This window comes from Serinus canaria, chromosome 7 (genome assembly GCF_022539315.1).
Source record: "Serinus canaria isolate serCan28SL12 chromosome 7, serCan2020, whole genome shotgun sequence".
In the NCBI taxonomy this organism is placed as follows: Eukaryota; Metazoa; Chordata; class Aves; order Passeriformes; family Fringillidae; genus Serinus; species Serinus canaria.
Genome location: NC_066321.1, coordinates 19597012 through 19623268, shown reverse-complemented (window position 1 = coordinate 19623268; position 26257 = coordinate 19597012). Strand labels below are relative to the sequence as shown.

Sequence of the window (26257 nt, the reverse complement as noted above, 5' to 3'; positions counted from 1 at the left end):
GCCGGGCTCCCCGCCCATCCCGCGCTGAAGGATGCGGCCGCTCGGCGTGCGGGCCGTGCAGATGGAAACATTTTACCCGTTGTGTTTTCAATTAAATCAGGAAAGTTTTGTTTGTGGCAGCTAGTTAAGGAGAAGTGGGAACTGGTATCTTCTTTCTTTTAAAATGTTCCTGCTGTAGAACTCAGCCTTCGGCCTTGGGCGCGGAGCGTTCCTGGGGATGAACGCCTGGCCTGGGACCTGCGAGCCTTTGGCCACCGGCCGCGAGGCTTTTTGGGTACGGCAGTGCGGGATTGAGTGTACCCGGACCTGAGAGGAAGGTTAAGGGATTGGTTGAAACCTGTTTAAAACTCCAAGGTCAACAGAAACTTCTTAAGATGTATGACACTTTATTTTTGTATTTTTAGAGCTACGCCCCAAATGTTGTCACGGTCATCAATCTCTGCTTGCCAGCAGACCGACTGAAGTCTGTGGACAGACTCATTTCTCTTCCTTGCCAGAGGCCAAGCGCCCAAATGGGGTAATCAAAAGTTGCTGATCTTTTTTCGTGCCCATATCTATTCCTCAGGATCTGAGTGGAACGTTGAATCTTCACTGATAGTGAAGGAAACTGGTGCTTTGCAGTTATTGCTTGAAGGGAGCTAAACACAAACACAGTGGTTGCAGTTGCTCCTTCAAAGAGCTGATTAGGGCAGTAAGTGGAGCATTCAGCAACAACAATGGATTTGCAGCATTGCCAATGACTTCAGAGTTGGCAAGGCAGGTAGCTCATCAAAGTACACATGGGCATCCAGAGTCCTGCAAGAATGTGAATGGATGATGTTCTTGAATATAAACTGTAGACAGTAGTAAAATTCATACTGCTCTATCCCAGTTCTCATCACCTTTAATAAAAAAAAAAAACCTCATAGTTTGTGTTGAGACAAATTATCTTTTGTTAGGCAATACATTTAAATATTCAGTATTTTGTAGATAATATATTTAAAATAGTTTAAGTGATTGCATTTGGAGGTTTAGATGTATCTTGCAAGTAGGTTTATACATACATGTAAAGTCTCAATAGCTTTTTTTTTCCTTTTTCCTCCTTCCTGTGTAGGTAGCAGCCAGCAGAGGGTGTGCAGGGTAACGAGGAACCCTTTGATTATTCAAGTAAATGTTTCCAGTAAACCCGCAGGATTTATCTCCCCTTCTCTCTCATTGCATAAACTATTTCCTCTTTGCTCGACTATTTTTAACTGGCTACCTCACTTGTGGAAGCTTGTGGAAGAGCAGGCACTTCTCAGCACATGTATATGTGATTAAAGTCATATCTGGTGGGGCAGGTTTGCTTATCTGCTTTGCTTTTTAACTAATTTTAACTTTATTGTCTCTATAGAAATCAAAATAAATAAAAATAATTAGTAATTTTTCTTTTATTTTTCTTTTCCCTTGGGAGGCACAGCTCTGCAGCAGTTTTACTGAAGTTGCTATATGCTCACAGGGAGGTCTGCATCGTTCCTGGTGCATGAGAAAGAAAAACAGTTGAAATTTTTTAGATTTGCTGAGTTTGAGAAGTTGTAAAATACCCTTTTGTTTCAAATGTGCATAATTTTTTGAAAGTATATAATTGAAAAACTAATTATGAAGCCCCAAGAGGGCACAATTAGTCACTTGGTCAAATAGAATAGGATTAAGCACTCAGTTAATGAATGAATCTGGTTGACAGTAAAGTCACCCCCACCCAGATTGGAAATATTAAGAAATATTAATATGCATGTCTTTTGAAAATAACCACTGGTAATTAATAGTTATACCTTCTATGTTACCATTATCTTGAATTTTCTTTTCCTTTCTGTCCCCAGTTGCCACTTGCATCTGTTTTGTGTAAGGTGTTTTGAGTTTTAGTAGTGTTTGATGGTGATAATACAGATTAGCAAGGCTTTACAGAAGAGCATTGGGGATTAATGGTCAAATGTTGTCTAGATAGGCTTCTAGGTACCAAGCAGAAGTAATTGTATGAAGTGAACTGTTTCCACAATACTTCTCTGTCTAGAAATGTAACAAAAGCTGCACATACTGTTCCTAATACAGGCTATTTTTGTCTTTATAACAAAGACTCTACAAGTAGGCTTAGCGATTGGAGATGAAAGAAGTTAGATTCGTAGTTGGAGATTGGCCAAATGTCAAAATATTTCATCCAATATGTTCATTAAATTAGGTTCTTGGACAAAAGAAACAGGTTATTTCTGTTCTTTTTGTTTGGTTGGCTTTTTTTTTTCCTCTGACATCTCTCTCCGAATTGATACTTTTAACAAATTTTACTTATCAGTTCAGTGGTTTACAAATATTTTGGGGTGTAATTCACTATTAAAAAAAATCTTAGAGCAGTTATTTTCTTCTATATCTAATTCTTCTTCTATGGCTGTGACTGCTCAGGGTTTTAATGGCAACATCAATGAATTTTATGCCAACTTCAGGCCTGGCTAGCAGTTGATGTGTGTTCATTCTTCTGCATGTTCACCTGGAAAAAGCTGTACTGAAGATGCTGTGTTTGCTTGTTTCTTAACATCTCAGTTAAACTGAGGACCTGATCTGTAGTTGTAACAATGACAAAGCTGTGAAGTTTAAAAGGCAGCGCTCTATGGGGAAGCAAAGTTGCTCTTCAACATTGTTATCAAGTGCATTGTTTCTTTCAGGGTATTTTTTTCTGAAAAATAGTTATGCTGCTACAAAATCTCATAATTTTTATTGTTGTTCAGTTTTATGTTAATTTCCTTAAAGATGAACGTTGAGTTCTTTGGTTAATAATCAAACTTAAAGTATTCCTGACTGTGACTGTGAACAGGGAAAGAACTCCTAATTCTTTCAGGCAGCATGATCATCTTACCTGATAACAAGAAAAAGTGTTTGCCTGTTTTATTAACAAACGTCAGTGAAACAATCGAGCAATGACTCCCTTCAGAAAATGGAATTTAGGCTCAAAAGTGATTTAATGCATTTTGAGCTTTTAGTAGCCATGTTGCCAACTAATCTCATGATCTGGGGATGACTTATAACTCTCAGGGATGTACATGCTTGTCTTGAGGGGGTTCATTCACATTTACTGTAGATTGCAACAGATAACTTCCTCACCCCACTTGCCTTAGATTTTCAGAATTTATCTGCTAAAATTGTTCAACTATCACTCAAAGGCTCACTTTTTCATAGAAAGGCTTACATATCTGGATTTTACTGATGTAAGACCATCTTAGTCATCTGACTGTAGCTCCCATCTGTGCATCTTTTCATGTTCTTATTGAGATATTTAGAAAGCCAAGAAAAATTATGTGACTAGCCTAGCAGCTGAATCATTGTATTTTATGGTGAATATCAACGCTGGCACAGGAAATGCAAGATACTAACTCAGGTTTTTTCAAATGATTGAGGGAGGAAGAGGATTTGTAAACAGTTTGCAGTGTAATGATAGAATCTTTATCCAAGCATTTCTATAATTTAATAATAATAATTTTGGATTGTGGTTTGGGGTTTTAGAGGACTTTCTATTTGTTTTTATAGTCAAGAATTTTATTTTTCATTGCCTTTATGTAAATTACACATTTTGCAGAAGTTGTCATGATGCCTTAATTTCCATGTATCATAATTACTATTTCATTATATCCCATATATGTTAATAATTATGGATTATGTTATGAAAAATGCATGCATATTTGCAAATAAAAAACATTAAAAATTTGTAGTAATTGAAGTATAAATTGGAATAGTTTTGGTTGCTGAGCCTCATTTAAAAAAAACACCCAACCACAATAAACTCATTAACATTAGAAGAAGTTTTGATTTTTAAATAGGCCTAAATGTTACATTTTCACTGCATGGCAGTGTTTCCGTGTTTTGGTAACATTACTGTCTCAGCAGCCAGAATTAACAGTTTTATTGGCATTGTCAACCATAAGGGAAACTTCATGTTATTTAAACTTTGACAAATAAAAATAAATTTTAATCTTTTTTCCTTTTTTCCCCTGTAGGCTTAAAATGAATAAACAATGCCCTTTTTAAAGCATGACTCATTCAAAAGTACATGATAAATGAGGAATTGTTAATTTAATTGAAGTGATTCCTTTGCCAGTCATTGTATTGATGTGTACAGATTAATAATTTTCAATTCACAGTACAAAACTTGTGATCAAATACTACTATTTTCCTTGAGATAGAAATCTTTGTTTTGCAGCCAATTTGCACAGAATGTTTTCTAGTAGTGTCTTGTGCCTGTTCTTTTGTAACTGTGTTTTGGATTTCCAGTGCATTAAATATGTATGTGTGGTTTTTATGGAAGCAGCACTGCAAAAAAAGAAGAGAAAAAAGGCAGGAAGAAATAGGACTTAAAATAATTTTAAGGAAAAAAAAACAAAAGCCCATCAGGATAAAAGTAGTAGGAGGGGTGTTTCATTTCACTTATCTCATAGAAAGCTTACATTAACAAGAATACACAAAAAAAAATCCACCAAAAATGCTAATACTTGCTACACACACTTGTTTTCTTTCATTATTGATCCTTTATGAAGATCTTCCAAGTAAAGTAAAATATAGCAATATAAAATAAAATTATACATGTAATAGAAAAATCTGAATCACTTTATAATTTCCATTGATAGGAATTAAACATGCATAACAATTACATTTCAAAGAGAGTAGTGAACAGGGATCAGGAGAATAAATGGCAGAAATGTTGGAAAGCTTTATGTGCACTGTGTTTACACTTTAAAAAAGATATTTAATTTCGTATTTAAAAGCATAAAACCATAGTCACAGTTCCAGAGTGAAATCTTTTGAAGAAAGTGAGTGGGGTGAAAAATTCAAATTTTGCTGACAGTATGTACCTTCTAGAAGAAGTGGTTTCTTTACTGATCATTTCTTGCTTGCATATGTAAAGGTACAATATCAGTCTTGGGTTACTGTTTTACTGTGTATTTCTTTTCCTTCCCCTCCTTGACAGGACTTTGAAATGATACCAGGTAATTTATCTTTTGACTGGTTTTATTCCAGTAGCCTACTTTGGGATTATTTGGGCTTTCAGCACACTGAAGGGATGCTGCCTTTTTCTAAAAAGCATTTGAATTGATATTTTAGTAAATGATTTTTAATAAATCTCATACTTGTTCTTGGCTATTTGACTAGGCTCTCATGTAAGTGACATAAACACTTGCATTACTGCAGAACTGTAATTTGAGTTAAATGTGTTTTCAGGTCTCTCAACACACCAAACTTCATTACAAAGCTTTCTGCTTTATGTCTGAAGAAAACTAAGATGCAGTACAGGCACCAAAGTAACAGACGACCAACAGCTCCACTCGGATCACGGATTTTAACTGATCCTTCTAAGGTCTTTGAGCATAACATGTGGTGAGATATTTCTTCAAGGATGGTTTTCATATAATTTTGTATACTGTTTACTCTGGTGGATAATGATGGGGGTGTATAAAACAAGGTGCTGCCAGAATAAACACATGAAGGTAGCACTAGAGGAAACCTGAGACTGTCACAAGTAATCTGACAGTTAGGACCACTCAGTGACTTGTGTTAAAAGCCACCAAGCTGATAGTTAGTCAAGGAGTGAAAGGCAAATATTATTATGGATCAGTAATCAATGAGGAGACAGAGGATCTAGAGATAATATAGTCCATGTTATTTAAAGTGGCAGAAAGTTTCTAGGTACAATAACATTGCATACTGGATTAGCTCCCTAATGCTTACCACTTTCAGGCTAAATTTGGAGTTGACTCTACTTCCTTGGTCAAGGAAGCTGGAAGCTGTCTGATCCTTGTGTTAAGACTGTAAAGTTTGTCTCTGTGTTTCATAAATCTATATGCAATGTAGTTCTTAAGCATCTTCCAGGCTTAGTGCTTCCTGCTAGGTGGATGAATCCTTTACATAAAATGTAAAATCAGTGTAAATGCTGATTGAAATGTAGGCTATATAATCAAGGGAGGAAAAGATTTCAAGAAAAGGGCCACCCTTTTTCTGTAACATTGTTTTTTGATGAAACTCTCTCTGTTCGTTTGTTTTATAATTTCCTTCCAAAAAATTGGTCATGTGTAGCTTCAGTTTTACCTGCCACTATTTGGTGACAGTCTAACACAGAGTTATCAAACTTTGATACAGGTGGGTGGGATGGATTGTGAAGATGGAAGTGAAGAAACAGGGTTGTTCAGAAAGTGGATCTGCAGATGAATCTATGTAGCTCAGGTGGGAAAACAGGTGAAATTGAATTTGAAGCAGAAGTGCATGGAAGTTGTGAAGGTCTTGATAAATCAAGAATCTGGCTATGCTGGGGGTTAGGTCATTGTTTCTGAAGCTCATTGCATTGGCAGTGTTCTCACTAGGGAGATAAGGAGAATTAGGATGCAGTGGTAGTGCTAAATAGATTATACAGGGTAAGCATAAGATATTTGTCTTCTCTAACATTGATGTATGATGTCCTTTTGTTTTCCACTCATCATCTTTGTTAGTTCATAAAGTGGCATTCTTTTTGTGTGAATTGGCAGAGAGACAAGAGCTGCTACCATTGCTGCTAGAAATACTAAGTAAATTAAATTTGGGAACTAATGCTTTAGATGTCTATTGTGGTGCTTTTCTGTCATTTTGAGAGAGAAGTAATGAATGATGCTAAACATTGGAGCAAAAAAATGCCTGCTTCTATTCAGGTCAGTAATTGAACCAGTTTTTACATTATCACAGAGATAATTAAACCCTAAGTTAGCAAACAAGGCAGTAGAAAAAGTCTAAGTTGAATAGGCTGAACTGAAAGCAGCATTGTTTGATTTCGTATCAGGCCTACTCATGTTAACAGTTCCTGGTGTGGTTAAAATGGATAGCTTGCTTTGCTGCCTCAGTGTTCAGCTTAAAACACTTCTGTATTTAAACACTTCTGTACTTAGAATTTTTATGTGTCCCGTGTTCCTACCATCTTGTATTGCTGAAGGAGCTGCCTCATGTGAAGCATCCATACTATGTAAATAATTGCTGTAAGAACTATGCAGTGACCCCTCTTTTGTAGATTTTGATCAAGAAGTGCTGCAGCAGTACTATTTGGGATCTACCATATAGAAATGTCAACAAAAGCACCTAAAGGGGTTTTATGAATTTCCAAGGAGGGAAAAGAAGGGGGACAAAAAGGCTGTTAATGAAGATGGAGGGCTTCAGGCACCTTTAGTATTGTGTGTAGAGCCCCTAAGGGCTCTGACAGACACACAATGATGGATTAAAATTGATCAGCTAAAGATTACAGTGCAGCAAGTCATCTGTCAGAAGGGCTGACTGTGTACTATTGCCATCTGAATAGTCCTTGGCTTCAGCTTGCTGGAATAGGCAAGGTCAATGCTGGTGATAGCAGTGAGGGAAGCAAGTCTTTCCAGGAGGATTGTCTGCCTGGTAATGCTTTGGTCACTCAGTTTTATTCTACTGCAGTGTGTCTGTCAGAGCCATGACACTGCACAGGAACATTTGGTATATGAACAAATACAGGAAGGGGAGAGGCAACCTGCTGGGGACAATAATGAGAAATATTTCAGTAGAGAGGCGGAAATCAAGTCTGAGGCAAGCAGACAAATACATACCAATTAGCAAAAGAGGAACAGTGAAGGTCTAAGAATCAAATTACCTATATGTCACCAACTACGGAAAAGGAAGATGCTCATTAGCTTTTAGAGACAATCAACTCTTTTCAAGTTGGCACCTTCTTCCTTTTCCCAATAGTAACCAGTGGAATTTTAGCCATGGGCTTTTAGTTAGCTCATTTCAGTAGGATTAGGATCTAATAGATTACTTGAATTATATTATCTAATGTAATCTGTTCAGACTGGACAATTTGGAGGGACAGCTGATTGGCTTTTGAAAACGTCCTGTGGCACATTTTTGGGTGTTCCCCATTGTGGTCTGATCCAAACCAGAATCTGCATGAAAGGCAGTTTAGTTGTCAGGGTCAGATCTGGGCTTGGTTCTGTGACCATGTATTAACATAACATTTAGGTAACCACTTTACACAACTATAGATGGCATAGACTGGAAACATTGCAGCACTGCTTGACTTGTCTTACAAATGTCTCATTCTGGGTTTTTTTTTAATATTACCTGTCTCTGTTCCTCAGAAAAGTAAAATCCTGTTCATCAATTTCATCTGTTCCAGTTGAGTAGGTGGATTGTGCTCCCTGTTTCAGAACAGTTGATTTCTTTGCTAGTCCTTAGTTCCTCATCATAAACACCATTAATGTGAGGTGTTTCTTGCATTAGGGTGTTTGTTGGTAGGTCTCTTACTGTATTCAGCTAAATACAGTTCTAATGGGATACTCAAAATGCACTCCTGTAAACACACTCAATTTGTAAGATACATATAATCCTGTTATTAATGAAAGAATTACACGCTACTTCAGTCTCTTGGCAGCTGGGACATGTTTCTTAATCACTTGACTTTTAACTAATTAGTAATTAATTTTTATCTATCATACACTGAAACTTAGGTTTTAACTGTTAGTCTCCTTGTGGTCATTTGCTTGCACTCAAAAAATTTAAAAAAAGGTATTTGAGATAGTGTAGCTTATTCATGACTGTATCTCCTGGGAAAAAATATGAAAAACCCTATTGAAAAGTTGTTGCTTCAATTACCTTCTGCAGGGACCACATGCAATGGTCACAAGAAGAGGAGGAGAATGCCAAGAAAAAAGCAACAGAGAATTCTCTTGTGAAAGTTCAATCAGAAGACCAAGGTAACAAATTTCAAATGGTATAAAAAATTTTAATGCTCTTTATTAAAACATTTGAAGATTTGTAGAATTCAGAAACACTCTTTTTATTTCTACATTCTTTTGTCTAAATTTTTAAACTTGTTTTTTGGTTTTTTCCCTTTGTTGCCTCAAAAGATCTCACAGTGTGTTTTCCCTAACAATACAGTCTCTTATTTGAACAGTTTTACAATTAGGGTGGCATAGACTCTATGAAAAACGCGTGCATCAGTATGGTGCAATTGTTCTGACCTGTTTTGCAGTCCTCCAGAATACAACTTCTTCTACTACACAAGGCTTTTACAGAATCATAGGGAATGAATTTGCAATCAGCTAGAGTACTGGGGATGAAGATTCCCATGTACAATATTCAAATACTTTTCAGTGAATTGGGAACTATTTAGAGAACTTGTGTTTGTTTATTGCGCCATATTTCTGTTAAATGCCATGAAAGTTGCAGTGGTCCCAGCTGGTCCCAGCTTGCTGCCTTTGCCAGGCTGAGCTGGGAATGCTTCAGGAATCCATGTGTTCATTTTGTGTGGAAGGTGTTCCAACACATCCTGCACAGTCTGCTCTCTAAGGGATTAAGGAGTTTTGTGCCAGTCTTCAGAAGGAAATTTAATGTATTCTGGGTTTCTGAAGAGTGATAGCTCTAGTTTCAAACTGGCCAACTGAACCGTAGACTAAACTCTAGGGTAGTTATGAATGCTAAAGCTGGAATATCAACTTGATAGTAGCATAGAAGACTGGATTCTTCATTTGTTGTTGGGTTAGAAGGATTTTCTGAAAGTGGTCACTTGGATATTTGTGCCTCAGTTTATTTATAGCGCCAAATAGTGTCGTTATGATTCCATGTAAATAAGGCACATGTTGGAGTTTATTTGAATTACTTGAGAATGTGCCATTCATTGTGTGCCCTTCATCACCTTGAATACTCTGAGATTGTCAGCCTGCCTTTCTCTGTTGCCTCTCACATTCTTTATCCACATACAGGAGTACAATGTTTGTTTTTCAAAAATTGCATCTAATACCTTGTATAAAAAGCTGAAAAAGCTTGTAATTGAAAAGTAAGCTGTGTGGCTGTGTGCTCATGGAACCTTGCATTCTTCATCCACAATCAATTAGAAGTTCGTTTTTGCTGGTGAGAAATGGCATAATCAGGCATTTGGCTATTGCCATGAAACACAAGAATCCAAGGACATTTCTTATGAATGCCCCTCTGTTTAGAATTTGAATAGGTGAGCATTGCTGATAGTGTTCCTTCAGAAAGCTTCAGCTTCATTCTGAAAATGGAACATTTTGGCCTATTTGTGTAAACAATTAACTAGATCAAGGCTAATGAGCAGGTTATTTTGGGGCCTTGAAAACTATGGTTAGGGGAAAAAAGACAGATTTCAACAATGCTATTACATTACTAAAGTAGAAGAGCTCTAGTGAGCATTTTTAAAGCAAGAGCAGTGAAAGTGAATGAACTCATGGTACTACCTTTAGGAATTTGATTTACATATTAGCATGTGCAGTTTCTTCTCAGGCTTGCTAGCAGTTGAAGATCCTGGTATGGAGAAAAATTGCTTGACAAAGTAAAGATTTTTGGTTTTTCTGGGGTTTTTTTTGGGGGGGGGGAGTTTTGGTTGTTCTTGGTTGGTTGGTTGGTGGGTGTTTTCTTGTTTTTTTCCTTTGGTTACTTTTGAGGTTTTTTGGTAGGTTTTTTTTTTGTTGTTGTTGTTGTTTTGGTACAGGTTTTTTTTGTTTGGCTGGGGTTTTTTTTTGGTTTGTTTTTTTTTTTTCCTTGGGAGTTTACATTTTTTTTTTAGTTATGAAGTTTTTACATGCTTTGGAATATTTTGTGGGTCAGCTAATTAAATACATAAAATGAAATAAAAATTTGATAATACTGCATGCATGTTATTACACAGAGATGCAGGAATGACCAGTGCAACAATGCAAAGTGTTTCTTCACTTAAACCCATGTCATTCCATACTAATACAGTTTGAAAGGCTGACTTTAGCTTTTTCTTTCCTTCAGTTCTGAAATCTGGAAAACTTGATGTGAATTTAAGTTCAAGGGTTCTGAGCAGACTTGTAAGAAAATTGTGACTATAGCAAGGGCTGATAATAATTAAATAATCTTTTAACTAGAAGGGTTTTGGTTTTTATACTGAAGCTGAGCAATCTATAAATGTGCAACTTAAACTATTGAAATCTGATATATATGTATGACCTCAGTCAACTCTGAATTTTTAATATAAAACAGGCCTGTACAATTACAATTACAGGGCTGGGTCCTGCACTTTAATAATACAATTGGATGTATTAAATGTTAATTTTAAAGCATTATGCAGATTTCTAGGACAAGGCATTCTGCCACCTCCTTACCACTTCCCACTGCCTGTCTGTGCCTCTAATGATAATTCTCAGCCTTGTTTATCTCTGAAAAGCTGGAGCAATTTAGGAAATAATATGTTAAGATTTAAAGAGAGTAGTGGAAGTGTACTGTACATTTACTCTGTACATTTGTATTAAAAGAATTAATGTGCTGGTGTGAGTGAGAACAAAATAGGAAAGGCAGCACATTATGTGAGATACACTTTTGCAGCAAGAGATGCCAGGGGTAGCAAGATAGTTCAGCAAATGCTTTGGAAATAAGGAGAAAAAAAGAAGAAAAAAATTTTGTTTGGTATTTTGGAGGTTTAAGGAAGAGAAAAGCATCAACAAAAGAGACATTGAAAAGCTGTAATTCTTATCTTTTTATCAGCCTTCTTTGAAAGGGTTAGCTAGCTCCAGTCCAGTGGCTAGCACAATTAGTGCTAGTGAGAAGGAGGAAAGATTTTGTTCTTGAAGTGAGAAAGAGCAGGTTACTAAGTACATCCAGGTTACTAAGTGCATGGATGAGTGGAAAAGCAGAAAAGAGAATATTTGCTTTTTTACAAAGGAGGTGGGAAAAAAAGAAAAGTCAGATAATTGGTTTTCCTGGAAAAATACTGGAAGAGTACATCCAGAGCTTGCAGACGTTGGGTTCAGAAGAACAAAGGAGGTGAATACTGGCCAACAAAAATTTTTTCAAGAATAAATCATGTATAATCAAGCTTTTTTTCTTCTTGGAGAAGGTTACAAGCCCTGGGGATAAGGGAAAAGCAGCAGATGTCCTGAAGTTTATCCTTACTCAGGCTTCTGACTTGCTTTACTTGACATTTTCATAAGCAAGTTAGGCAAGTGAGAGCTAATGAAACTGCTTTTGGGTGAATGAATGCCTAGAGAGATCCTTTCATAAGGAAGGCTGTGCTGGGCAGAGAAGTGTTTTATTCTGTGTCCAGTTCTGCTTGGTATTTTCATTAGTAACCTCAGGAAATTAGAGATTTGAAAATGATGTTAAGTGAAAATGTGTTTTAAGTGTGGTGAAGGACAGGATTAAGATTCAGAAAGATCTGGACAAATGGTGGATAAAATAATCTGAAATATATAAGTTTTCTAAAAATGAGTGCAGATTTCTTTGCTTCAGAATAATTCCTTGAGGAAAAAAGACAAACTAGGTTTTGGAACAATTGGCTTGGTAGTCATTTTGCAGAAGAAGATCTGAGAGTTGTGGTGAATCACTAGCTGAATCAGCAGTGTCATGCTGTTGCAAAATGGCAGGCTGGGAATTATAAACAGGATTACAACCTGGAAGCCTCATAAAATACTCCTTTTGCTCTGCAATGATAATGCCTTTGCCAGAATACAACACCCAAAAGTAGTAAATCAATTGGAGAGAATCTAGAGAAGAAAAATTGAAATTATCAGAAGTCTAAAAATCAAAAAGAAACGAGTTAGTTTTAGATGATCTAGAAAAGACATTTTTTATGGAGGCATAGTAAAATACTTCAAATATGTAAATAGGTGTTGCAAAGAGAAAAGAGACTAATCTCTGCTTTTTCTGCTTGATCCCTGTTGGGGACAAGAATTGCTCGGCCTAATTGCAAGATGGAAGTTCTTAGGTAGATAGTAGAAAAGGTTTCTAACTGTGTAGAAAATGAAGGACGGTAATATATTACTGAAGAAAGTTGTATGTGAAAGGTGGTATTTTAAGAATAAGGTTGGATAGATGTTTGTGGAGAAGGGATATGAATTCCCTGACTGTGTGAAATCCCTTCCAGTCCTACTTTCTGACATTCTGACACTCAGTTAGAATGTTTTGTGAATTAAAAGTGAACACAAAAGTCTGTTGTAAAACTCTGAAGTGATATCAAAATAAGAAAGCAAGTATGTTCCTTCTGTATTGTTGAATGCTTAAGTGTGAATTACTGTCCATTTGCTATGCAGTAGCATTTATCAGCCCAGTTCACAGAACTGGAATTTTTTTTTAATAGGTGATGAGGTACCAACAAATTTGCAATTGATTACAGAATTTCATAAAGCACGAAAGAATTTCAATTTACTATTTCTTAAATAATTGGAAAGATGCATTGTTTTTATAATTTGAGACATGAAAGCTTGTCGAAGAATCTTCAGATTGTGTATTTTGGTGGTGCTGTTCTATGATGTCCCTACACTTTTAAAAATTTGCTGTAAGCCTGTCAACCCCTTTGTAAGTGTCATAAAACCTAATTAAACCTTCATAGGAGTTATTTTGATCACAAGTTAAGGTGAGACACAAAATCCATGTGTTTTAATTTAAATGTACAATGTGTGGAACTATGGATTTTTAAACTCTATATTTGAGGTCCAAATTATATGTTGCTTTAGAGTATTTTCTAGCTAAGCTCATATTCACCAAGGTTTTGTTCTGTTTTAATTTCAGATAAATATGAGAGAGAAGCCAGTAAATATTGGAATGAATTTTACAAGACACATAAAAATAACTTTTTCAAGGATCGCAATTGGCTGTTTCTGGAGTTTCCAGAAATTCTTCCAGAAAAACTGAGACAAGAGTTCAAAACAGAAAAAATATCTTTGGAACACACAAAAATAAATAATGACAGCAGTTTTTCCCTCAAAAATGGAATGTTTGAAGAAGGAGAAAAGTACTGGGAGAAAAATTATGGATCTGGTTCTACTGCTGTACAAGAATATGTATATAATAAAAATCAAGTAAAAGCTCTTAGTGCCAATCCTCAAGGTAAAAAGTGTGGAGAAGAACTTGGCAAGGTAGAATCCTTCCCTGGTTGCGATGCCACATACCGAATATTAGAGGTAATGCACTGTGAATGTTCTGCCTATCTACAGAACTCCACGGAATTGCCCAAAAATCTCATAAAGACCCTTACTAATTATCAAGAAAACAAGCCTTTGGAATTTTACATACTACATTCATTTATGGCAGAAACTTTCTGAGAAACCTATATCTGGACTTGGTTTTCCCTTTACAGTTTTTCCCAAATCAGAATAGGGCTAGATTGTCAGATTACATTTTCATTGAAAGTCAGGTTTCTTATTTCCTAAGGACAGGTGTGAGTGTAAGTGCTTTGTCTCAAAGTGCTAGTACTTGCTGCATTCTTGCCAAATGGTGAAATTGGACAAGAGTATTGCATTTTTTTATGCAGTTTGAGAGACTGATTCTCTTTTAACTTCAGAAAGACGTTGGGGAGAAATGTGATCATGTGAATGATTTGAGAACTGTGGTATTAGCTGATTATACCTTTTCTGTCCAACATACCTTCAAGTGTAATGGGTCCTACTGGCCAACTAATTTAAGACAAAAATAACAAAACAAGGTTTTGTTTGCTCATTTATTTTAACTTTATCTTTCTCTTCGGATTTTAGGTTGGTTGTGGAGCTGGAAACAGTGTTTTTCCTATTCTGAAGGTTCTATGGTAAATTGTGTTGGATTTCCAAATGTGAATGTTGTATTCATATCTTCATTTTCACCAAATGTTGGTGCTGGATCAGTGCTCAGGAAGCATTGAGTGAACCATTTTACAGCGCTGAGATTCTTTGTGTCAAACCACAAATAATATTGGTGGCATCAGTATAGGATACTCCTCATATTGCTCCACCTTGGTCTTGGGGGATCATATTTGCTGACAAGGTTTGTCTTTGGGTGCATTCAGGCTGAGTTCTTGTAGTTAATCTCAGGCAGATGAAATATTCTCTTGTCTTATAGATCACTGTAAAGCTACCAGGTATCTCTTCAAAAGGCCAAAATTATAGTGACCATAGCTAATGGCATGTGATCTACTGGAAAGAAGTTCTATTTTTTCTGAATTGGCTGGTATATTTGTCACATTACTTGTGGTTTTAGTGTCAAGGCACAAGTCCTGTATCACATTACTTAATTCATTGAAACATCTTAATCCACTTAGCTTCCAGTTTTAGAAAAATCTGTTATGACAGCTTGTCCTCCCATCCATGTAGGCAGGAAGGTTTTATTGGAAAGGCTATGTATATTTCAAGGGTTGAAATAGATTTCCTTTTATTCATGCATTTAAGAGCTTGAGAACAACACAATTTGTTATTTTATCAATGAATTCTGATTGCTAATATCACCATTATACAAAGATTCTCCATTTTGCAGATTTGGAAACACAGTAGGAGGAATTAAGTGGTGTACCAGAATCATACATGAAACCTCTGTTAGCAATGAATCTTCATCCCACAGCAGATGCTTTGTTTTTGACAGCATGTAGTGAAAGGAGAACCTGGTTTCATATGAAAACTTTGAAAGGAACCCTATATAGGAAAAGATATCATATGGCTGTGTTGAAAAAGATGAGACAAACTTCTGCATTTTCCTCACAGGAGGCATTAGTCATAGATTGGCAATTCTGATAACTAAGAAACTACTCCTTAGGTATTTTTCCTGGAGATCTCTATTCATGTGTAAATTCTTCAGTCAATCACATTGGTTGAAAGATTGAACAACTTGCTTGTTTGTCTTGTATATGACCTAATGGAAAGATCTCTTATCTCTAAACACACTTGGCATTAGAGAACAGTTGGTTTTACTCTAAATTTAATAATCTAAAAATTGCCATTCTGGCAGTTGTATGCATATAAAATAATAAATTTATATGCATATAATTATATGCATATAAAACCAAGCCAGTGACAAGCAAGTGTACCCTGTCTACAAAAGAAAATTTAGTTACATTACTAAAGTTAGTAGTATAACTTTTAAACCTCTTCTCTCTGCCTCCCTTAAAATTTAAGTTAGTGCTTTTTAATACAGTGTGTCATGAAAACACCATCCAGATAAAGCCATGTCTTTGTTTTAAGTGGACTTTTTACATAGTTCCTTTCTGCTCTAAAAAGAAACCCCCTATATTCTAACAAGTCTATTAGGTAATTAGCTCAGCCTTTCCAAAGGGACTGACTGGATCCAAAGCCTGGCTGCTTGTCCTCATTCATAATAAATATGTAAATTCATCAATTCTCATGGTGGTCACAGAGCTGATAAAGGTTTTTGTCAGCAAACCGAACAAGCATGGAGTGTATTTTATTCCAGAAGCATTCTCCTGTTGAGCCTTCAGAAGTCACTAGCTTGGCAGTGTATACTGTGAGATCTTACAGGCACTGGCAGAGTTTATTGATTCCCTTCTAAAGAAGCCATCTATCCAAAATCTTAAATCTATTTTTAATTAATTAAATTGATCATGAGTTGATCTTGAGGTCATCTCTTAGTGGGTTTTGTGTAGCTTTCTCAGTTTATCCTTCAGACATGAGAAAACTTCTCCCTAGAATTACTAGTATCTGATGAATGGTACAAGGAAATTTGCAGCTGGCTGAGTCTTGGATGGGAAGAGAAGGGAAAACAGTGCTACAGGAAATTCTTATTCATCCTAGGTGGAAAACAAAGGAGATAGTGGAGTAATACTTAATCAAATCAAAAGAACAGCAAGATGATACATGGAACCCCAAACTTCTACAGAACTGGATGACTTTTGCAACTCTCCATCCCTGCCCAAATCATATTGCTAACTAAACTGCATGCCTGGGCTAATAATGCAGTGCTCCTGTAAGAAAATGTGACCTATTAATGTGCATTTATGCATTACAGCACCAGGACATTGTCATCAGATCTGACAGCCCTCTGTGACCTTTTTTCTTTTCCTTTTTGCTTCCTGACAGACAAGGCTATAATTCTTTTTGTACTAGCTGTCTGTTGGTATTCTTATGAATTTGTCTGCCCTATTGGTTCATTACAACCTATGTGGCTTTCCATGTGCTAGACATCAATCAAGTATGCTTGATCAAACCTGGGGAGAACCCCAGAGGACCCTCTGAAGTTTCATGAACACTGATGTAGACTTTCATCTTATACATTAATAATTTTCTTACTGATGTTGGTTTTGTTTTCCTAGCAATACACCTGGAACCTTTCTGTACTGTTGTGATTTTGCTTCAGGAGCAGTGGAGCTGGTAAAGGTAATTCATGCACTCGCTTTAGAGTACCTTACAAGCCTGTAATTCAGGAGGCTGCCAGGAAGCCATCTTCATGAAAAAGAATGTGATGGCTTTGACAACTTTTAACTGAAGTTTTCAATATTCCAAAGAACAAAGTCATACTGTATGCAGAGAGGAATGAATACCATCAGTGAGCTTGCTTCTCAGCTTGAGTAAGATACCGGACAGAATAGGCTTTTATATGAGATGTTTTACAATGCAGAATAATTGAAGAAAAAATGTTTCTTGAGTCACAGTAAACGTATTAACTACTACTGTTCTCTCTGTGCCTCTTTTCATCTTTTTCCTGACAGTCACATTCGTCCTACAATTCAGCCTGGTGTTCTGCCTTTGTTCATGATGTGTGTGATGATGCTTTACCCTATCCTTTTCCAGATGAGATCCTGGATGTCATTCTCCTTGTCTTTGTGCTCTCTACTATTCATCCTGACAGGTAAATGAAGACTAAAGGGCAAAGCAAATGGGTTAAGTCTCTTTTTTAACTGAAGGTTTTCAATAATAGCAAAAGAAGATGATGAATCTTTAATGTTATTTAATAAGCTGCAGTATATATAAGGTATTTTAAATGCTGTTTACCATTTTCAGGCTTCAAGAGAAAAGCTGGTCAGGCTAATTATAATTAGTGAGTCTCCAGTCTCCATCAAAATACAAGGGATATATTGTAACTAAGTACATCTCTACTAGAAGGGACATATTCAAAAAAAGGCAAATTAAAAAACCAGACTAACAGTATTCTAGAAGGTAGTTATTTTTAATGATCAAAACCAAATATTCATGATTTAACACCTTACAATGTGTTGATATAGACTTAGATTGCTGATTTAGCCACATTCAAATGCTTACATGCAGCCCTTTTAAACTAAAGTGGATCTATAATTTTGTAACTCGTTTGGATTACAAACATTTGATCTAATTTTCATGTTTGGCATTGAGTACTGTGAGCCTTTGCTAATGCCTCTCGATGTCTGATGAACCAGTTTTTATGACTTTTAAGATTGGCTGATTGTGAGCATGACCTTTTTTAATGCAAAAAATTTAAAGGAGGGCATGTAAGTTAAACTTCTTGACTCTAAGTAGGTTATATGAAGGGAAATACATGCTGTTGGTGTGATAATACATTTATTACTTCAAGAATGTCATTAAAATGGGCTCAGTGTACAGAACAGTATTTGCCTAGGTCTAAGAACTGTTTCCCTGCTACTAGTGATTAGCTTTGTACAGGACAGCCTTCCCTGTATAGGATATTTCTCCTTTCTGTTTATTCAGACATGAGATGAGTCACACAAAGCCAGGGCCCAGGTTTCAAAAACAGTTCAATCAGGAGACTTTAGATCTCTGTAATTCCAGCCATGCTGCCGGAAAGAAATTGGACAACAGTGATTCATTCAGTCACTGTGCCTGTAAAAGCAGTAATCAGATGTTCTGTCAGAATTTCTGTGGATCTTTTCCTATTAGTTTCTTAAGAATACATTTGAGGGGTTTGTGGTTGATTTACTGTTTTGTTTGTTTTCTTTTTGTTTTGGTTTTTTTTTTGGTTGAGTTTTTTTTTTTTTTTTTTTTTTTGGAGGGGGAGGGTTGTTATTTTGGTTTGGGTTGGGTTTTTTTTCCCCAGGGCTGACTTGGATGCTTTTCTGTACATGTGTGTGTATACACACATAAAGATTTTCATGTATTTATCTGTGTTTTGAGACCCACTTTCCAAAGATGCCTTAGTCATTACTGCCATCTCATAGAATTAAAATAACTGCATAAAGGAAAATGTGATCCAGATTCATCTTGCTCAGTAGACATTTTTTTCTGGAAACTTTGAAAGTGGGAAATGAAAAAAGAAAACCAAGGGACTCATGGTGCAGAACTTAGTACTTTGAAAAGATGGAAAATACATGTGAGAGGGACACATTTACATTCAGAAAATTTTTACTTAGTAATTTCTCTCTAGTCTGTTGTGTTTAGTTTTTGATAATTGCTACTCTTGTAGTCAATTTTTAACACACTTCAGTTAGGCTAAAAGGCACCTCTAAAATTTGGTTGCAGAATTGGAAGTATTAAGCTTTCTTCAAGCTGTATAATTAATGTCTTTTAGTTCTGCTGGATGAAACTTCTCAAGGCACTTCCACTTTTTGCGCACATACACTTCTTTCTGTGTGTGCAAAACTTCTGTTTATATAGGCAAGGCTGTAATTCTGTGCACAACTGCTGTCCTGAGCAGTCTCTTACTCTTAGGTGGTGCTGCCTTTTTGGTCTGTGGCAGCAAACTTGGTTGCTTATGTTTGGTTGCAAACTTGGTTGCAAACTTCACCAGCATCTCATCTATTCTCTAAGGATGCAAGGGGTTGTGAATAGGTTGGCTAAGCTACTGAAGCCTGGAGGAATGTTGTTATTTCGAGACTATGGAAGATATGATACAGCTCAACTTCGTTTCAAAGAAGGTAATTCCTGAATGGTTCTGGATTTCACTGTTCATTTTAGCTCTTTCTGGGGGAAAAAAAGTGACATGTCCTTTTTCATTACTGCTCTAATTTCTTAGGTCGTTGCTTGTCAGAAAATTTTTATGTAAGAGGAGATGGAACCAGAGTATATTTCTTTACCAAAGGTATGGAATGTTATAGTTTCATAGAATGCGTTGAGTGTTTCTCAAGGTGATTTGAATTATGAAAGCTCATCTTAAAACATAAATGTAAAGAAGGTTTTATTGGCTTTTTAAAAAATTCTCTGCTTTTAAAAAGGCCAAAGCTACCTGTTGTAAGAAAATAATTTCCTTTGTGTGCACACGTTGCATTTGGGATCCTGCAATGTTGCTTACAGACATCACTGGAAATTTAAGTATCTTGTGTGTAATTGTATGCTCAAATTTTATTATTTAAGCACGCACATGATTTCTCTTTTAAAAATGAGGTAAACATGCTTGGAAGGAGAGCATGTAGCTATATATGGCATGAAAGTCTGGATTGTCATTTGTCAGGGGAAGTAGTTTTATCTTGATAATATGTGAACAGTGACCAAATGGCATGCATTTGTTTACTCAACCATGGCATCTTGAACCTTGTGAAGAAAGGGTATCTCTGGATACTGTGAGTAAAAATTAATGTGGTTTGGGCCTCAACATGGCAATTTTTGCTGCACTGTAAATCAAGAGCTGTGAAAATGAATTTCTTACAAATCCTTATTACAGGCAGTTTCCTTTAGCTTTCAAATTGCAAAACAGATTTACTGCCATCTTTGGGGTAACTACAGGTTGGTAATTACTACGTTCTACAAATGACTTTTTTTTTTTAATTGCAATAATTCTTCATATGAAAAAATAGATGAGGTATGGAACATGTTCACCTTGGCTGGATTAACTGAAGTACAGAATTTAGTTGATCGGCGATTACAAGTAAACAGAAAGAAGAAAGTGAAAATGCAGCGAGTTTGGATACAAAGCAAGTTCCAGAAGCCATTGCTATCTCTGCATAATCCTGAAGAAAGCACCAAAAGGCACCCTTGTAAATAATTTTACTCCAGGAATGCAGTACAGAACTTCAGAAACGGAAACAAATTTAAGTATGTGTATTTTCATTTAATTATGTGTAAATGTTGTGTTAGCCACTGAAAAATATAAAAGAGTTAAATAAACATATTGAACTGAAAACCTTTCTCTGACTTTCATTTCTTTGTAAATTCATATGTGTAAGAAAAATCTGGGGGGAAATAAAGGCCATTTCTGACTTCTGCTTTATATGCAATAATCTTTTCCTAACTGTGACCAGGCATTATTTTCCTCTCTTGAATATGAATAGTCAATAAGTATAAGTATATACCTCATTCCTGTTGAAATTCATGGTATGTAAAATGCTTAGTCTGAAGCATAATTGTTTCAGAGATTTAGAGAAACAAAATCTGTTCTCAGTATTACTACAGGTTGCACTGTGTTAATTTCTGAGTCACATCCTTTTCAACCACTGTGTCTTACGACTGTATTTCCTCTTTGGAGGGAAATTTCTTGGGGCATAAATAATGAAGACAAAAATTTTTTTTCTGGTTTGCATGTAGCTATCATTTCACACTAACTGCATGTGATATGTGTACATGTCAGATTGCTCAGTGGTTTTTGTCCTCCTGACTGATTTATTTGCTGTCTCCACTTTTCATGCTCATAAGGAACTTGCCAAATTTAAATACAAGACATTACATTTAAAGTGCTCTAGGTTGTAAACTGAATGTGTTTCACATAGAAAACCATCACCAAAATGCCAAAACAGTTCTGAAACCAAATAGTTAATATTGGATAGTTGTCTGGATAAATACAAATATTATTTTTATGATAAGTTAGATACTAGAGGGAGGGTGCTAGAGGGAAGAGTGAAAACAGTAGTCCTAGTATATTTTATTTATAGTGTTATGGGGTAATGTAATCACACTAGAATGGTGATTTCCCTGGCAGCTGAGATATTTTTGTTGTTTACAAAAAGGAGTTGCTTTCTTAGGGATTCTATATTAGAAAGAAAAAACACCGTGTTTTTTTATTGACTGAGTGTGGATACAGTAAAGGACAGGACTAGTCCTGTCCTTCAGTACTTCAAATTCTTTTAAGAAGAAAAGTGAACTGCAAGCACTGTTTTCAAATGTAGAACATGATCCTGAGGCTGTTGAGCTTGTATTTAAAAATTCCACTATGCCACTTTGCTATTTAAATGTAATTTTAAATCACTTTGCCACAAGGAGGAGAGAACAAAAAAAAGGTGAATTAACAAAATAAATCTCTTTATTTAAACAAGGGTGTGGGATGCATGTAATCTATAACATGTAGTTTTGAGTGCCATTAATACAATGACACTCAAAAGTCTCTTTTGTTGATTTTGTTTTAGTCTGAAGGCTGAACATGTCACAGCTGACAGCCCAGCTCATTGATCTTTTTGCAAGTTGTTGTTTGCTAAGCTAAGGAGGACTGATGGTCTTCTAGGAAGAAACCCCTAAATTGTCTAAACGGGGATGCCAAATATCTTCATCCCCTTTAACCCAAATGTATCTCAAGAATGAGGTGCAGTAAGGGGTCTGATCCCACATTTTTGATATATTTGAAACTCCCATTAGAGGAAGACACTGTTTTATGAATTAAGAGGCTTAGGAAGCTTTGGTTATGCAAAGCATTACTGTAACCTGCAATAAAACTCTCATGGCATAAATCAAAGGTTAAAACGCAGCTGTGTTTCTTAAAGCCCTAAGAGACTGTAGCATCCTCATGGAAAATATAAATAAATGTCGCCTTATATTTTTAAATATGTTGCAACTCTGTTTTATTAATTATGACTTCTGAATATACATAGCTCTTAGCTAGCACAAATAATTTTCACTTGTAGAATTTTCCAGGGAAGTGATGATGATAAGTTCTTGAGCATCATGCAGTCTTATTCATATGTATGACGTAAATTTTCCATTTATAGAGGCTAATGTAATGTTTACTTTGGCACTCACGAGGGTATATTGATTCTGGCAAGATTTTAATATGCTGTGTTGTTAGTTAAACAAAAGTGTGGCTTCACAAAAAACAAACCCTGAATTTTGAATGGCCTTAAGCAAAATCAGCTGTTTCTCCTCTACAATTTACACTGCAAGTATTGGCTGCTCTTTTAGAATAATAGTGCCTGATTTGGAAGGAATAAGATCAGCTGGTATTTTAATAGAGTGTAGAATATCCACTGTATGAACAGTTGTAAGATTCACAGAAGGGGATATGGAAAAAGGCATAATTCCCAATAAGAACTTTTGAATCTGAGTAGCACTTTCTGTGTTTTGGCTTTATGACATTTCAGTTTTCAAAAAGCTTAATCAAAGATATATTTTTAAAATGCTTCCAAATTATCTGTATTAAGCAAGAAGGACTACTGAAATAAAAGAAGAAAAAGAGATGCAGACATCTATATAGGAAAGGCAGTTTAAGATGGCTTAGTGTTAATTAATTTCTGGAGAAAAGAAAATTAGTTTATTAATATAGAAAAATGCACTTACGTTTTACTTTTGACATATGAAGTTGATTCTTTAATCAGATGTGTACCTAAAATTAATTTATACTCATTCTATAAATACAAAATTTGTAATTGCAAATTTTCTTTAATTTTTTGTGTAGTTCTTTTTGGTTGTTTCAAGCATGGCTTCCTAATGGCAATTAGAGAAAGGTAGTCTTGCTAGATCTGAGCTTTGGCTTCATTGGCTTTGGCTTGCTTCATGAATACTATGTATTTTTTGTCCAGATGTACATGGTACTTACTGGTTTAGACCTTGCTTAGTTTTTAAGCAAGTGTGAGGCAGTTAAAAAGTAAAGAAAGTGACCAACTTTTTTTCTTACACTAATTTTGAAGTATCTAGTCAATAACAATTGGCTCATATAGAAAAACATTGCCTTTTTCTTAGCAAAATGAAGGCAGGTGCTTGTGCCACATTCACAAATCCACTGAATCTGAAGAGGACAGCCAAATGCAGGCATGATGAGGAGACTCATCATGCTGAGTAGAACTCTAGGAACACTAGGGCAAAGTTTATTGTCTTGGAAACTGCACAGCTAATCTCCTGATTCTGCTAGTTAATAATGGCTAAAAGGTTATAGCAAACAACCCCAGAATTTGTATTAAACAATGGTGGAAATCACTTTACATAAATTCTGCTGCTTCATTTTCATTTGTGGTGTGAACTTTACTCACTGTTCCAGTTTGTTCTTTGATCTGTTGACATATGGTTTGCTTCTTTTTCCTATGTGTAGTGGACAACTGAGCAGTTTCCCAAGGGGCTATATACACAAACATTTGCAGTAAATTTGGCTGAGTTATTGTTAGAATTGAAAAAAGGGAGATTTATTTTTTACTGTACAGATTGCTTTTTCTTTTTGTGTGAATGCAATGAATTGTATAGATGCTAAATTATATATAGGCTTGGTGGCTGTATTTTTTAATCATTTTAAGTCAAGAATCATAGAATGGCTTGGATTGAAAGGAACCTTAAAGATTATCTAGTTCCAACCCCTCTGCTGCAGGCAGGGACACCTTCCACTAGACCAGGTTGCTCAAAGTCCCACCCAATGTGTCCTTGAATATGGGTGTATGGGTGTATTGTCTGTGATAATAGTTCATGTATAAGCCATTTCTTCTCCAAAGAGCATCTTCATAATGGGTGGTTGAACAACCTTGGAAATAAAACATGTATACATGTTGCCAAGATATTAAACACTGCTTTTGTTAATAATACAGTTCACTTTGCATTTCAGTATATGTCAACTTCTCTCCACGTTTGGAACAAGGATGGACATGAGGGTTTTTTTACATCAGTTATGTGCCAGTTCCCCTTCTCTTAAGAATCATCCAGGATTTGGACAAGGTAAGTCTCCTATATGTGGTTGCACTTTTTAAGTTGTCAGTAAGAACTACATGGATTGCCATGGGCATCTTAGCAGGTTCTCCTTTTTACCTGTGCCTCCTGGCATGCAGGTCATGCCTGGACTGGGCTTTGAGCTGGGAAGGAAACTTCTCTGTTGAGAGACCATCCTTCACCTCTTGCTAGTACCAAGCAACTAAAAGGAGAACCTGCCTGATTTGAAAGCAAGAGCCATACATGCTAGAGGGCAAAAAGATGAAGATGCAGCTCAAAGGCAGGCAAGAGAGGGGGTGAGTGTTTCCTCTGGGAGCTAGGGTCAGAAGCAATCTTGGATAGACTAACCAAGAAAAATGAGATGTGGAATAGGGAACTGAGGAACAGGACATTGTGGACATGGTTTATGGAGAAGATTTGTAAGAGGATACAGTGGGACAGGGTGAGGACCTTGGGCCTAGAAATGAATGAAATGAAAATTAATTAATTAAATTATTTAAAAATAGAGGAGGTGAGAAGAGAAAGAGGGGCTATTTGTCACAAAAATAGGGTGAAATCTGGCTAAGCAAAGCAATCAGTATAAGGACTGGAGGTAGAAAGACTTATCTTCAAAGATTTTATTCTCCCAAATGGTAATGTATTTTCACATCTTAGTGGAATATTACAGGTTTTCTCTTTCATCCATATGTGCAAAATCCATTTCAATATATTAAAAAGATGGGATGTTTCATTTGTTGTAGTTTGTATGTGCTATGCACACGTTTTCAGCAGTGCAGACAAGTGTGTGATACACCTGCTTTTGCTTTCTCCTTAGGGAAAAATGGTTTTACCTTCTTTCAAGTAGAATCCTATAGTGACAGAAGCTACATTCCTAACCTCCTGGGAAGCAAATACCAGAGAATAACAGAAGTGTCTGTATCCTGATTGTGTGCAATCAAGGTAGAACAATTAAATTTACTCCATGTGTTCTGATGATGTCCCATTTAAATCAAGACAATATCTGCAGATTATCACTGCAAAGAGCCTCCCAATATCAGTTTCTGTTATACTTGCATCTGTTCAACAGAACTTATAATGAATTTGTATAAACTAGAAATAAAACTTTAAAAAAATAGCAGAATAGGCTTCATCTGGGATCACAGCCATTTAGAGATGGAATATGTTTTGTTATTTTAAAACACTTATGGTTGCAGAGGAGCACTTATCCAAGAGGCTGAAAATTTCGCTTATTTGAGGTATAATGTATGTCAAGAATATTAAAGCTAATATCTGTGTTTTGAAGCTTTGTATACTTAATGTTAGCTAAAGCTATCTTGTCAGTTGTTGCTGTGAAAAAGGAGTGAGCAACAAGATAGTCTCATTTTCAGAGGATATTTTATTGATCGGGTTGCTACAATTTTGAAGGGAACTCAAAAGATTAAGGAAGCAAGTGAATTAGCTTAATAAGGCTAAAACCCACAGATGACATATAGCATTTGATAAATAATTAAATTAAGAATAATCTAGGCATTCCTGTGTTTTGATACTAAATGAAATTTTAAATTAATTTAAAAAACAGAGGTGGTGTATACTCCTAGTTATACAAACAACCAAAATGTTAAAATTTTTAAGTATGAGATAAAAATAGAATGCTCTATAGCTACTGCATGAATCCAATGTATAGTCTTCTCTGTAGTGTGTCATGTTCAGAGAGAAGAAAAAGATGCAGCAAAAATAGATAGTGAAGTTTTTTCATGTCTCTAGGAATTTTCATATGAAAACAGCTTTGGGAATTGAATGATAGTGTGAGAATT

The 26257-nt window shown here is 35.9% G+C and overlaps 1 protein-coding gene across 6 annotated transcripts in view; it reads left to right on the top strand.

Moving 5' to 3' along the window:
• The window catches only part of METTL8 (methyltransferase 8, methylcytidine), a 26756-nt gene extending 499 nt beyond the window's left edge, over positions 1–26257 (top strand). The window contains exons 1-12 of one of the 6 annotated variants that reach the window (XR_007777944.1): positions 13–274; positions 405–517; positions 5218–5373; positions 8641–8732; positions 13525–13916; positions 14487–14536; positions 17024–17087; positions 17420–17559; positions 19449–19555; positions 19654–19719; positions 24364–24473; positions 25279–26257. Coding sequence is in view for 1 of the 6 variants with exons in the window: in XM_030241068.2 (XP_030096928.2) it covers positions 218–274; positions 405–517; positions 5218–5373; positions 8641–8732; positions 13525–13916; positions 14487–14536; positions 17024–17087; positions 17420–17559; positions 19449–19555; positions 19654–19719; positions 20432–20619 (1425 nt within the window). In the remaining 5 variants the exon portion in view is untranslated. Of the gene's footprint in view, positions 1–12; positions 275–404; positions 518–5217; positions 5374–8640; positions 8733–13524; positions 13917–14486; positions 14537–17023; positions 17088–17419; positions 17560–19448; positions 19556–19653; positions 19720–20431; positions 20786–24363; positions 24474–25278 lie in introns of those variants that run through there. The other 5 variants (XR_007777943.1, XR_007777945.1, XM_030241068.2 and 2 more) reach the window with 5 other exon arrangements.